At 53.1% G+C, this 14,957-nt stretch overlaps 1 protein-coding gene across 8 annotated transcripts in view; it reads left to right on the top strand.

The window, feature by feature from the left end:
* The window catches only part of AGPAT4 (1-acylglycerol-3-phosphate O-acyltransferase 4), a 128,153-nt gene that overhangs the window by 102,122 nt on the left and 11,074 nt on the right, over nt 1-14,957 (top strand). For 6 of the 8 annotated variants that reach the window (XM_058735846.1, XM_058735847.1, XM_058735843.1 and 3 more), the window contains 3 exons: nt 8,835-8,996; nt 9,468-9,621; nt 13,008-13,110. In XM_058735846.1, the coding sequence (XP_058591829.1) occupies nt 8,835-8,996; nt 9,468-9,621; nt 13,008-13,110 (419 nt within the window). The remainder of the gene's footprint in view (nt 1-8,834; nt 8,997-9,467; nt 9,622-13,007; nt 13,111-14,957) is intronic. The other 2 variants (XM_058735844.1, XM_058735845.1) reach the window with 2 other exon arrangements.

Genomic DNA, 14,957 nt, shown 5'->3' with positions numbered 1-14,957 from the left:
GATGTAGATGAAGGGATGATCATAGAGGTGGGAAGGTGCCTAAAGGGAGACCCTGAGAGATAGGCCCCCGTCTGCCAGCCGTCACGCCCCTCTTCGCCGTCTGGGCGTGGCCAGGAGTGCGTATTAGTTTTCCCACTCGTGTCACGGGCCGCCAGCTCAAGGCCACTGTGGGCTGCTTTCAGACTTACTGAGGCAAGTCAGAAAGAAGGGTGTGGGCAGGCTGCTGCCATTTTGGCGGACCCATCTGGGCCGAGGTGGAGGCCTGCACAGCTCCGGGTAACACGGCCAGCAGATGTCATAAAGCCCTAGGAAATCACTCAGGGGCTGAAACAAGAACGGAACCCAAAGTGTTGGTGCCCCGATTTAATTTTGCCAAGACGTTTGTGGCCCGTAACATTGAATATGGTTCTCTCTGTGAAAGGTTGACATGTATCTGAAAACCAGCATTTCTCCATGTTTGATTACGAAAAGGAGCCCTTTTCTCACTAGAGGTTTCCTGCAGGAAAAATACCAACGCATATTTGTTTAGAAAGGCTGCACGACTGTTGTTACCTATAAACCTCCGTCAACTATAACATTCCTTCAAATTGTAGGTTTCCTGGGTCTTGTGTTCAAACATGTAAAACTTAATAGGAAAGTGGACACTTTGAGAGATGAATCCATGCCTTCTGTGCTCAGATATCAAGAGCAATTTTTTCTTTTTCCCTCTACTTACTCCAGAACAGTTCTCTCCTGAGGGTGGCAGGGGAGACATAGATGTATAGGCAAAACAAAACAAAACAAAAAACAAAACACACACAAAAACCCGATGTCTTAGAGTCGCACAGATTGGGACTTGGAACCCTGACTCTTGCATTTACCAGTTGCACGACCTTGGGGAGGTTATCTGACTTTTCTGAACCGCAGTTAATAATTCCCATTTATGTGGTGTTGTAAGGGCTTAGTAAATATATAGGGCTTAATGGATATATGCCTCGGATTAATGAGTATAAGTAAAATAGTTAGTTCAAGTGCCTTGCACAAAGTAGGCGTGCAAAAATTATTAGTTTCCTTAACCCTAATTAGTTTCCTTTCATTGAATGTTTTCATCTTACAAGAAGGAGGAAAGGGTATGGAAGACAGAAGAGAGAACAAAGGTTTTATGAAGTGGGCTTTGGCTGGTGCTAGACCCCCAGGCAACTGACACCTCCCCCATCCCATCATTTTTGTGCAATGCAAAGTGTGGTTGTATTCGCTCTCTCTTGGTTTCTTCATACATGGCAGTCAGGTTCCTTTTGGCCCCAGAGAGATTGGAAGTTTCTAGATGGGGAGAAACGTTTTGTTTTCCTTCCCATCAGATACACCTGCAGCTATGGTTTATCAGCTCCCTTAGGGTGAGTTTGCACCACGCTCAATGCCAGTATCACACGGCGTGAGGGAAGCATGCTTCCCCCACCCCCCGCCGCCCCACCCTCAGGGGCTTGATCAGCAGCCTCCATATTGCACTCGGGTACCACCCACTATACTAAGAGTGGGCAGGGATGCCACTCTTTGCCTCTAAGTATTGACCTATCAGGCCAGGCATGCAGGGATCTGGCATGACACAGATAAGGAGACCGAGAGAATAGTGATGAGGGGAGGCCCCTTACAACCCGGGGGGCCTCATGACTCACTGGCTAAGGACACAAGCCAGCAGCTCCGTGGAAATACAGATATGCACCTTGAGTTCTTACCTGAGTATATTCCTGGCCATGTTAGCATACACTTTATTTTTAAAAGCGTAGTGCCGAGTTCGACACACCAAGGTCTTTTTTTTATTAAACAGGATCCTCTGGCAATGTCTTTAACAAGCCAGGGTTGGATTACACCAACCGATCGTAAATCCAGACTTGTTTAAGCAGCCCTACCATGGGGCTTCCTCCCTGCTCTTCACACAGCCCTCAGCAGACCTCCCAAGCCGGTGATGGGAACCGGCTCTGACTGTGCTGGGCCCCAGTAACTGCTCCCTATTTGTCACGCCCGTGTCCTAAGGTGCTCGGGGCCCTCCATGCCCCCATCTTCCCTGTGCCTCTTCAATGGCTTATCAAACACCTGCTGGTGACAAGAGGTTGGCGGTATAGCTGTCCTGTTACCTTCTGCCCTTGCGGAGCGCTGGTCCCCCAGCCCCGCCCCTGGATTTCTTGTGCTCTGTTTTTCCATCTGGCCAGGCCCGGGGCCACCTGGGGCAGGACTCAGGAGGGCCATTCAGAATAGAGGATGGGAAGGGGACACACGGATCTGTGCTCAGGAAAGAGGAGCAGGGCATTGTGTGGGGGTGGGGGGCTCCTCTCTCATCTGCTTTACAGGGAGCCCCGATCCGCTGAGCAGAGTCAAGTGTGATAAATACCCAACGCCCGAGAGTTTACTTTGCCTGCAAATGCCCTTTCCTTCCCCACTCCGCATCTGCGCACCAGGCAAACTAAGGAGAGCTTTGGGTTTGGTAAGGGCAGGGGTGTAGACTGGGGAGGGGGGACGGAGGGCGGGAGGAGATGCTATGAAGAGCTTTGAGTGTCGTGCTCCACCTGGATAAATGGCGCACGTTTATTTCCGGTCGAAGAGAGATGAATTCTCAGAGAGTGCTTTTGTCTCTTGTTTGTTTTGTGCATTTCCCTGTGGCTGTGACTAATTGTGGAACAGTGTTCATTTTGTTTTCAGGCTCTCCGGAGATTTTTCTGGTAGTGCGAGGTCCCCAGCATTTTCTTTTTTAGCATCAGAGAAGGGAGACAGCAAGAGAAAGGAATGAGGGCAAGCAGAATGAGGCCACGTGTACGTTACCCCAGTTGGCACGAACGGAGTCTCACCTTTTGACGTGCACACGCGTGCGCACACACACATACACATACACACACGCCCGGCTCATTGTTTTGAGCTCTAGTCTTATCTCCTGCCTTTTATTGTAGTGAGCGACTTACATTTCAGAGACACGTTCCAGCCCCATCTTTTCTATTCTTGCACCGATCTCTTTTGCCAGAGAGCACGTGTGCTCCGCTCGTTCGCAGAGTGGCACAGGTAACACAGAAGTTGGTAGCTTTCTGTTTCTCTCCTCCCACGACACTTTGAGCGTCTCAAGGCCGTGGGTAACCTTATTCATCTCTGTGTCCCCAGCACCTGTCACAGTGCCCAGTACAAAGGAGGTATTTAACAGACACTTGTTGCATAGACCGAACAGAATAGGGTTTTTTTAAGTGTTTTTTTTAAATGTTTATTTATGTTTGAGAGAGAGAAAGACAGGGTGCGAGTGGAGGCGGGGCAGAGAGAGAGGGAGACACAGAATCGGAAGCAGGCTCCACTCTCTGAGCTGTCAGCACAGAGCCTGAGACGCGGGGCTCGAACTCACGGACCGCGAGATCATGACCCGAGCTGAAGTCGGCCGCTCAACCGACTGAGCCACGCAGGCGCCCCAGCAGAACAGTCTTGATGGTAAAGCCCACACATCAGAAAAGAGGCTGCACCGTCGGCTGACTTGCTAGCCCTCTGCAGAGATGGGGCCTCACTCACAGTCAAGAAAACATCCAAAGGGTTGAAGTGTGGATGTTTTAGCCGGCTTTCGGAGTTCCACTTAAGATACCCCAGCCAGGTATTTCATATATTTAATAGAAATACGTGACCTGGGGTGAATCCAAATGACTAACTGGTGACTGTACTGGTCAACCTCCAGGAACGCCCATGTGCTTGGAAACCAGGAAGAGATATTTATACAAACAACACAGTGACCAGGGACCATCCTACTGACTAGTGTTAGTCCCTAATCGTGTTTTCGGAGCGGTCAGAGGAGGCGGGGGTGCCGTGGAAAGAAAGGATGCCCTACCTGTTCCAACCGTCCTACAAACCCAGCATGGACACTTCATAGTTTCATCTTATCAGTCGGCGGGTGGCCATGTTGGAGAAAGCCCTCAGCTAGAAAGCCCTGATTCTGCCCAGTTTTCATCACAGAGGCTGTGGAGCTGAGAAAAGTGAGGCAAGAGCCACACGGTCTCAGGGTTGGAATGGACCGGATCTCGATGTATCTTCAGAGCAGTTCTTTCTGGCACCACACGGTGTCTGCACAGGGGTCGACCAGTTGGCTGGAGGTGCTGAAGGGGCTTGTGGGGTTGGCTGCTTCCCTGAGCTATTGGGTGGTCCCAACTAGGTTATGGGCCGATTGATTAGATTCTTGGGCAGCTGTAGTAAGATGGTTCTCTCTCACACGCACACACTCTCTGACACAACACTCTCTATATACACACACACTCTCTCTCTCACACACACACACACACAATCACTCTCATACACACTCCCTCTTTCTCACACAAACACACACATATAGATAACATACTTTCACACATACTCTCTCTCTACACACACCATCTCTCTCTCTCTCTCTCTCTCTCACACACACACACACACACACGCACACACACTCAAAAGTTTCATAAACTGCAGAACGCGATATCACATCAGCAACTCCCCACAGCTACTAGAAACGGCCAGGTCCTTGTCGTTGTGGATTCCTCACAGGAAGTTGCGCTTCCTATGAACAGTTTTGATCTTCCAGATATGCAAAGTGTCTAGAGGGGCCTGTGGTAAATCTAACTCCTCTGTAAATCCTCTCAGGTCTACCCTCAAAATAAATCCAGAGTCAACAAAATTGGTATTGTTTTTGTACAGTGTCTTTCCTGAAGACGTTACCGTCCACACACAGAAACCCTTGCGTGGCCTGGGGGGGTCATGATAGTGATGGCACATTGAGTTTCCGGGAGGACCGTAAGCACACTGAGGAGAAAGTTTCTAGTCTCTTGGTCTGAAATAGAGCAAAGTTGGGTAAATCTCTTCGCACACTGCCTCTCAGGGAGCCCTGTAATAACTGCAGCCTTTCGCTATTACCATATGCTGAAGCATGGTTTCAGAAACGGGGGGAATAAAAAAGGACGTTTCGCCGCTGTGCTTACTCTGTGGCGATAATAACAGCTATGCGTTATTGAACACCCGTGGTCAGGTTCTCAACTCGGCACTTTTGTGTCTGCTTCCATGTGGCATTCAATCTTTACAACAGCACGTCGCGATAAGTATGACTTTCCTCAGAAGACAGCTGGGAATGCTGAGGCTCGGGAAGGTTAAGTATCCGGACCAAAGTCACACGGCCGAGCCGTGGTAGAGCCTGGCCGAAACCAGGACTGATGTCAACGCTTTCCAAATCCTGTTATCCTTGCCAAGGAAAGGAAATCAAATAAAGTTGCTTTGATTTGAAAGGCAAAAGTTTCTACCTCAATATTTTAAAACAGTTCTTATATCAGGTAAACATAGTCAGCATCAAGGCCTAGGCCTAATGATAACATCCGGAACTTGAAGGCTGAAAGATGTATTAATTCCCCATAAAAACAGAAATACCTCCTCTGTCCCTGTTGATCATCACCAAATGGGCTGCTTTGATCCAGTCTCACTTAAGTGGTTGAAATGTGCCGATGTCAAGAACTTCCCAAAATGGTAGTTGTTATTAACACTGCAAAATATTTTGTTGGTGAAAGAAAACAGGAAAATATAATAAAATAATAAAATCGGGGCGGGGGGGGGGGTTGCCTGGTGGCTCAGTTGGTTAAGCATCTGACTCTTGGGATTCGGCTCAGGTCATGATCTCATGATTTATGGGTCCAAGTCCCATGTCGGGCTCTGCACTGACAGCTCAGAGCCTGCTTGGGATTCTCTCTCTCTCTCTCTCTCTCTCTCTCTCTCTCTCTCCCTCTCTCTCTCTCCCTCTCTCTCTGCCCTTCCCCTGCTCTCTTTCGCTCTCAAAATAAAAAAAAAAAAATCACTTCTGATTTGACCACCCGGCTGTAACTACTGTTATTTTTTACTGTTTTACTTTTTTCATGGAGTCATAATCAGGCTATAGACTCAGCTTTCATTCCAGACCTTTTAAAAATTTGGTATCATATAATAAGCATTTCCCCAGCTATTAAGTTATCTGCAGAAAACAAGTTTTAGTGGCTCCAAATGAAAGGTTGGCAGACTTTGTAATTGGAGGGACAGTGAATATTTTAGGCTTTATGGACCATGTTGCCTCTGTCACAGCTATTCAACTCAGCTGTTGCAGTGTGAAGGAAGCCATAAGCGGTGCGTACCCAAAGGAGAGTGGTTGTGTCCCAATAAAACTTTATTTATAAAAGCATGTGGTGGAGCCGCTTTGGCCGACGGGCTACAGTAACTGCTCTATACTATCATATTATGCACTGTATATACAGTCTGCCATATATACCATAATTCATCGAGCCCTTCTAGTGTGGGGCACTTAGATGGTTCGCGGTGTTCTGACACAGTAGGACAGTGATGGACATATAGACTCTTGAGCTCCCCTCTTTGGTCTACACATAGATCCTACATCACTGTCAAAGTTCATTGCCTTTCAGCAGTAGGTTACCAAAGGCCCACTTGCGTCTGGTGGGATAGGCCATTAATAGGAAATGCCCCTGAGAGTACTTTCCCCACCAGACAGCCGTTGTGATTGACAGCATGGGGCCACTCACCTTCCTAGCCCCAGTGGCTGCTACCTTATAGAACATGATCCCCTTCTCCGTTATAGAACAGATCGTGTTTTAGAATCCCTTCACGCCGACACAAGGTATTTTGGGGATGAGTTCAAGGATACGTAATTTTTGTAAGTAGTCCTAACCTACCAAGAAGGTAAGTTTAGTTCACTGGGGGGGATTTTCTCTCTTGTTTCCATCTCACAGGCTGTGAGTAGGGAGGTAACAGGAAACAGAGAGCATGAGAACATCCCTGTCAATAGGAGGAGGCTGAGGGAAGGGAGGCAGGGCCTCCCACGACCTGAAAGCTGGCAGTGGACAGACCAGGTGGACTGTTAAATGGCTCCTATGGGCAGAGTGATGATCCCCAAGGCCATTTGCTTTTGCGTTCTGAGTGACAGGCACTTCCTTCTCAGTCCTAGTGCGAGAGAGCACAAGTCAGGATAATTCGTTCACGCTTTTAGGATTTAAAGCAACCCCATGTTGAAAAGAAAAAAAAGCTGACCGTAGGAAAGATTCTCACCAGTAATGTGATTGATGCTCTGTCACAGGCCCTCGTCAGCTGGAGATGTACGGAAACCCTGACCCAGGGGCTTTGGCCTGGGAGACATTCTGCCGCCTCAGAGGAGAGCGGGGCTGTGGCCAGACGCCTTCTGGGCTGGCCCAGCGGCCCCAGTGGCCTCAGCATTTCTAGGCTGTTGTCTCAGGGCCACAACATGATGGTCAAAGCCATGAGACACTTGGCATCCGTGTTCACGGCAGAAAAAGAGCCGGGCCTCCTGGCCATCTCTCTTTTTGTCATGGAGCAAAAGCTTCCAGAAGCCCCAGAACATGGGCACCATGACCTCTGAGCCACCTTGCCAGAACTGGGTCAGTGCCCACACTAAGCTGAGGGATGCAGGAGGGGACACCAGGCTGGTATAGCGGTTAGCAACGTGACTCTGGGCTAGCTACTTCACATCTCTGAGCCTCAGTTTGATTATCTATAAAATGGGGCTATTTCTCTTGATTTCAAATTGAATAGAATTTATATAAGTGCACAGCCCATGCCTGGCACACAGTGGGTCCCCCCTCCCCCCCGCCCACGTACAGCGGGTTCTCTGACCCAGCAGGACTGGCCTCTTAGGTCCTCGGGGGACAGGCCCCAGATCTTATGGCTTGGTTCTCTTCGAGATAACTTGCATGTTGGGTTTGTGAGAATAACAAAAGCAAAACCCATCAAAACATAGAGACACTGAACCTGAACGGTGTCTGTGCTTTGTCTTCCCCACCGTGGGGCAAGATGTTTGTTGTTGCTTTAACATAAAGGGGGCAAGTGGCTGTTTTTTGCCGCTCTCCAGTCTGCACAGGTGCATAAGGGGATACGTATCGGCTTATTGGTCTTCACCTAGCTGCAGCTGTGTGGTTGCTGGGGACGTGACAAGTCTCGTAGGCTCAGGGCATAAGTAGACAGTCGTCAGTCCGTATGGCTGCCCGACTGTCCGCATCACTGCCTCGGTCTCCCATGCCGTTCATCAATGACGGCTATCTCGAAGAGTATCTTGGCCAATTCCAAAATTAAGGGTGAAAAATATAGAACCCAACCCACTAGATGTAAGGCAGTTTTGGGTCTCCCCTCATCCGCCTGGACCCCTGGTCTTCCCCAGGCCAGCACAGGCCACGTAGACTGGCATAGCTGGTTAGGGGCCTTGGCTGAGCGGCCTCAGGGGCCCGCCGGTTGGTGGGCCAAGCCCTTGCGTCTTGAGCCAGCCTCGGGCGGATGTCTCGACCCCACTGCCAGCCTTAGAGATGAGCCAGCGAGGGGATGGGTGGGGAGCCCCCAACACGATCTGGTGAGCTACGCTCAACTCCAGGCTCCCCCATTTTGCAGCTCTACGATGCAGAGAACCGCCCCCACCCCCACCCCATTTCCTAGTCTGCGAAAGGAGATCATGCCTGCCCTGCCCGCACAGCCAAGTTTGCCTGAGGACTGAGTGAGACCTACAGAAAGGGTTTGGTGTTACAACTGCATGGCCAGCTTGGAAAATGAGCTGAGCATCGATGACCCTTCAATGTCCCTCGCCGTTCCAGACGCTGCCCAGATGCCTGCGCACCCCTGCTAAGAACCCCCCGCTCCTCCCCGCCCCGCAGACTTAGCACAAACTTGGCCTCGAGTTAACCGGTGCGGAGGCTCCGGCTTCGTTGTGCTGTGGGATGGTCCCCTTAGGCCTTCGGAGAGCGCGTCCTCTCCCCTTTTTCTAGTAGCGTCTCCAACAGCCGTGGGAGAGGCCCCGCAAAGCCCCCTCGCGGACTCCCGGGCCCCCTCCTCTGTTCCAGGGCTCCAAAGTCCTGGCCAAGAAGGAGCTGGCCTACGTCCCGATCATCGGCTGGATGTGGTACTTCACCGAGATGGTCTTCTGCACACGCAAGTGGGAGCAAGACCGCAAGACCGTCTCGCAGAGCCTGCTGCACCTCCGGGATTACCCCGAGAAGTACTTTGTACGTGAGACCCCCCACCCCCCACCCCCGACCCCGCGGGGCCACGCCCCCCGGTGCTCTGAGGGCCCGACACGCCTCGCTCCTGCCAACTGCCCCGCTGGCCTCCCCACGGTCGCACACTTGTCCTTCCCTCTGAACTGACTGGTGCAGAAATAAATCCTCAGGACACTCTTGTCACACACACTCGGGACACTCATGTCACACACTCACACATTCACTCCTCTATCCTCAGGGTAAACGTTGGTCTCCAAAGCTCAGAGACAGGAAGGCCACCTCTGCGCCCCACCTGAGGCCGGGGGCCACGCAGCCGCCGGGCTGTCCCCACTCGGGCCGTTCCCTAGGGCTCCTGGGGGACCGTGTGTGACCGAGGCGTGTGACCGGGGGCAGCACGTGACTCTGAGAATGAGCGTGACCGGGGGCCCTGTGTGTGAGACCGGCAGCTGTGTGTGACCGTCGCCCTGTCCTTTCCAGTTCCTGATTCACTGCGAGGGCACTCGCTTCACGGAGAAGAAGCACCAGATCAGCATGCAGGTGGCCCGAGCCAAGGGGCTGCCCAGCCTCAAGTACCACCTGCTGCCACGCACCAAAGGCTTCGCCGTCACCGTGAGGAGTTTGAGAAATGTAGGTAAGGAAGATCCCAGAATCCCCTGCAGCAAGGAGACCGAGCCCCAGCACCCGATCTGAATGGCTGTCCCCTGGCAGCGCGCCCCAGCTGATGGCGGCGGGTCGCTGGGAGGGCAAACGGGGGACAAAGGATGGCTTGCCAGGATCCAGGCCAATGCTCGCTCTCCCCCCCTCCCCCCCCCCTCTCTCTCTCTCTGTCTCTCTCTCTCTCTCACACACACACACACGCACACGCACACGCACACGCACACGCGCACGAACTCTGCGCAAACACCGCCCCCTCCTGCTCAGCACCGGGACTGCAGGGCTGTGCTGACCTTGTGGATTCCCGGGTCCTCACCTGGGGTCAGCCAGGCCCCACGCCTGCTTAGCCCAGATTTTTGTTGCCGTTTTGCTTTGTGTGGCATTTCTTGCCCATCTGGTGGCACCAGCTGCCTCCAGCTGATGAACCCTGTGACCTTGCCATCTGTCCCCGCTGACCCCGAGTTGGGAGCATTTGTTTTCCAGCGTCCGGTCATGACTCCGTCTCATCTTAAATCCCCGGGCAGCCAGCCCCCTCCCAGAGGTTCACCCCCTTCCTCGTCTGCCCTGAGCGAGGCTGGTGACCCTCGTGGCCCACGTCCCCCGGGGCCAGGCGCCGCCCGGGCCGGAGTCCGGCAGCCGGTCCAACAGCTTCTGTCCGCACACGGTCTTCTTTGTTTAGGCCCCCAGGTCTCGTCTCCCTCTTGGGAGCACAGGGATCTGAGTGTCCGGCGAGGGGTCTCCTGCGGCGCTGCCCGCGCCCGGGGTCGCGCGTAAACCCGCCCAGGCCCCCTGCGGACCCGCCCGAGCCGGGCCCCTACCTGCGGGGCAGCCAGTCCTCGGGTGGGGGGGGCCCTACCCCCGCCCCGCCCCGCGGCCGCCGCCGCAGGGGAGCTGAGCCTCCCAGGCCCTCGGCCCCGCCCCGCGGCCGCCCCCTCCCTTGCTCCAGGCCCGGCCCCACCCCCTGGTCCCCTCGCGGTCGCAAGGCTGACCCGGGGTTTCCTCCCGCCCAGACACCAGCACGTCAGTCCGGGCTGGCTCGCGGGGAGGGGGGAGAAAGGAGAGCCCGGGCAGCCGCTCGCAGATCCCAGGCCGCGCACCGAGGGCCCCCCCCCCCCCCCGGTCCGCCTGCAGAGCTGCCCGGAGACTAGACCCCGTCACTGAGCTCCCCGCTGCCCCCGGGGCCGAGGTCGCCCGCCTGGTTCCTGGTCCCTCCCTCGGCCTCCCAAGACACCAGCTGCTCGCGTCCTGCACCGCCCCGGGGAGTCGGGGAGTCGGGAGCAGACCTGAGACCCAGCCCTGAGTGCCGGGGGCGGCGGGGGGTGGGGTGGGGGGGGGCTTGCGCGCGCGCCGTGGGGCCCCGGGCGCATCACCTTGCAAAGCTTCTTGGAGTCGCGAGGGTTAAGTGAGAAAACGGGTAGAGGACTCGGCCCCGGGCCTGGCGCGCACTGAACGTTTACTCAGCCCTCACCCTGCTCGCCTCACCTTCGCCCCCTGGTGGGGGCGCCCAGCTTCGGGGTGGGGTGTTCCCCGCGGGGTTCCGGCGCCGCGCCCAGACGGACCCCCTGGCTGAGCTTGGCCTGCAGGCCGCGGCATCCGTGCGCCCACCGCCCCGCCCCTCCCCCCACCCCGGAATGAGCGCCAGCGTGCGCAGGGCACTTGTCATCTGTCCTGTGCGCAGGCTCGTCACGCGTGGCGCGGCCAGAGTGTGCTTGCCAGATCCAGCGACGCAACCCTTTGTTTACTTCCAGTTTCCAGGTGGGGAAGTTGGGGCTTACAGAGAATTTAAGGAACTTATTCCAAATGGCTCCACTAGTCCACAGAGGCTGGGGCTCAAGGGCTTTGCAGGCAGATGGGTTTCCTGCTGGGCCGTTGTGTCCCTTCAAGATGCTTCTCTTGGGGTTACTCCTCTGGAAACGAAGAGAACTGTGCAAGTCATTAGTTTTTAGGCTGTCTTCTGGGGACCCCCTGGCGCTCCCCTGTCCTTAATTAACCAAAGCCACCCCACTTGTGTGTAGGAGCCAGTCTGAAGGAAGGAGGCTGAAGCCCGCTGAACTCCATGAGCCACACGCGCCCTTCTTGCTCCCAGACCCGGTGACCCCACAGCCACACCCGGTGCAGCCCGAATGCCTGTTACCATAATGCCTCCACCAGCCTCACTCGCCCCTGGAGAGCCACACCTTTCCCCACCGGAATGACAGGATGGGGCAAAGGTCTGGGTTGCTGGGGGGTGGGGGGCCACCCCCCCCCCCCCGGGCACTCCTGCGAGCCAGCCCCAGAGCCCCTCTCTCCTCAGCAAAGACCAGCTCCAGCTGCCACAGCGCCCCACGCAGACCCCGCTGGCGGGCAGGCAGCAGGTCGAAGCTAATGGACAGTGCTTTTCTGACCGGGTTTTGAATGCTGGTTCTTCATATTCCCAACTAGAACCAAGACATCCCGTCATCCTCCTGCCCACTTTATGAAGAGTAGCCGTACCCATGCCAGGATCTCGGTACCGTATCAGGCGCACAGTCTCCCCGGCACAGTGTGCCAAGCCCTGCGGACAGTGGTGACTTTCGCCAGCTCAGCAGGCGTGGGAGGAGGGCATCGTGGGTCCAGGGGGGGCTAGGCTCCAGGAGGCTGGGTGGCCTGTCCGAGAAAAGATCCCGCAGGCACCAGCCTGACTCCACAACTCCTGTTCCTTCTGCTGCCCCGTCCTGTCGTCCTGACGCCACAGGAATGGCATCTGTCTCCCCTCCGTATTTCCCTCTCCACGGCTGTTCCCTCGGGCATTCTGCATCCCTCCCCGCCTCCCCCCAGTAAGCTGCAACAGTGAATTCTGACAGCAAGCTGCGGGGTTAACTCACCGCCTGGGAGACGCATTGAAACCACACGTTCTTCTTTGTTTCTCTGTCATGTTTCAGCCGACTCTAGTTCAATTCCTTAAAAGGTTCCCCACATCCACTTCTAGTTTTGTAGCTATCTTATTTTTCTAGAGGGAGAAACGCTGGTAAAATGGTTACACTGCCATCAACTTAAGACATGTCCTTAGCCTGCGTTAGATTCGTTGACCTTATTATTGGTATTTGTCGAAATATGGGTCCTTGTTGTAGTACGTCTAGAAGGGACATCGCAGTATTGCTTTAAACTGATCTGACCTCGGTAATAACTCTGTTCTCAGCTACTAAGTTAGTGTGCTGTCTGATTACAGAAAGTGATGTGTGTTCAGTGAAGGCATTTGGATGATATAGAAAAGCATGAAGAGGAACCCAGTAATCCCACCATCCTGAGATACCCAGTTAGCAGATTTCAGTATTGTTTTCCAATGTGTGTATCTATGGGTTCACACGCTATATACTGCTTTGTATTTGTTTTATTTTTTTATAGTTTCAGCTGTATATGACTGTACACTCAATTTCAGAAATAATGAAAATCCAACACTGTTGGGGGTCCTAAACGGGAAGAAATATCATGCAGATTTATACGTCAGGTAAGTGGGTTCCATTTTCTTTCCAAAAAAGAGAGCGCCCATCGAAGTAAATAAATCCCAAATGGCCGGCCAACCTCTTTCCGGGAGAATCTGTTTAATATTTTCTTGTCTGTAATCTGTACTGAAACGGACCCATTCACTACCCGTGTTAGTATTAGAAACTCAAGACACAGGCCACTCATGGGAATAATCAGGGGAGGCCTCGTTTCTTCTCAGCTACTTTCTGATTCTCTCTGACCAGTTCATACTCATCGTAGAGCTCAGGCTAGCCAGACGGAAGCCTAGTCATTTTATAGTCATTTTGAGATTGAGTGTGAAGAGATTATTTCATTGACCCCTTTTCCTGGAGGATGTGTCTGCTGCACACAGATGTCCGCAGATAAGAGGGTGTGTAATTTATAGGGAGGTCTAGAAACAAACGGAGACCATTTTAGCAGTATCTTACTTATGGGTTAGATTCCAAGCTATTACGATTTTATTGAAAACACTTCACGAGATTTTAGACAAGCTAGTTCTCTTTGCCCATTTATCAACTGACAGAATGGATCTCACCCTGGTCGTCTGCAATGTCGAGATTAATGGGAAACCGTTGAAAGACACTGCGGGTGGTAAAACACAATGGTGCACACGCATGAAACCCCATGTGACCAGGTTGAGGGATCGCGCTGGTTTCTTGTGCAGTAGGTGGTCTGCCCAGAAGGCGAACCAAGGTGCTCAGACACGCCCACTGCTGGAGAGCTAGCCAAGTGTTCTATAGCATTCTGATTATTTTTTTAAAGACCTTACAGATGCTAAAGTCAACACAGGATGCAAATTCGGTGGCTGATCGTCACCACGGGGCTTCAAGAAAAAGCTCAAACCTTCCAGGACTGACAGCCTGGATTAAACAGCTTTCTAGCCGGAAATGACTTCGGCTCCCCCTTACAAAGAGGAGGGAGCATCATACTACTGTTTTCTAAGGCCACGGCCAACAGTCTGGCTTATCACTCAGTTTAAGGCAGATGAGGGTAGGAAACGCAACCTTCCCAAGGGAGGCCTCCTTCCAGAAGTAAAGGAGGCTTTGTCCCCTGAACTCTATCACCTAGCAGAAGCGCCACTCAGCGGCCAGCTGGGCCCCTGCTATTTGGGGAAACTTCGCCCACTATGCAAGATTATTGCACCTCTACTAGGCCACCTCTCGGGTAACTGCACCTCTCTGGAGCACATGTACGGATGACGGTTGTAAATGCGATACCCAGCAGGCCCACGGAAGTTGGTACACCCTCACGGCTTCCGACGAAGACCGTGCCACTCCTCGTGGTGCAGGGGCCCTTTCAAAATGAGAGAGGCTTTCTTGTGTTTTACCGCAATACAAAGTGTTCAAAAAGCAAGGTGAAGAATGTCAAATAAGTTACTGAAAAGAGAAAAATTGCCTTAAACTCCTACTATTGGAATAAATAGCATGTAGGCTTTCTAACCTTTTTCAAGAAACACATTGAGAGATCCGGTTTCCAAACCAGGGTGAGCCAGTAAGAGCGCAGGAGTAGGGTATTGGTGGGAGTATTTGTAGGGGCCTACCGGGTGATTTCTCACCCTGAACAATACTGCCTCTGTTACAAGACGAAATCGCATGTTCTCGTAACGGGCTATAGTGTGACGGATAAGTTCTAAAGATGTATCTTCGTGCGAAGACAGTCCAAAGCCGGAGAGAGGACCCAGTCCACCCATGGCAGTCATGAGGGATGTAGAATTTTACATGGATAAAATCAGGTGTGAATGAATACGGCTGGGCATCGCAAAAGCCAGCAACCTGGGAACACACAGAAATGCATGTACAATAGGAGACATGGTCCGGTGACTCCCCCTTG

This window comes from Neofelis nebulosa, chromosome 6, assembly GCF_028018385.1.
Source record: "Neofelis nebulosa isolate mNeoNeb1 chromosome 6, mNeoNeb1.pri, whole genome shotgun sequence".
Lineage (NCBI taxonomy): Eukaryota > Metazoa > Chordata > Mammalia > Carnivora > Felidae > Neofelis > Neofelis nebulosa.
Note: the sequence above shows the minus strand (reverse complement) of the source record. Positions and strands in the feature narration are given on the sequence as shown.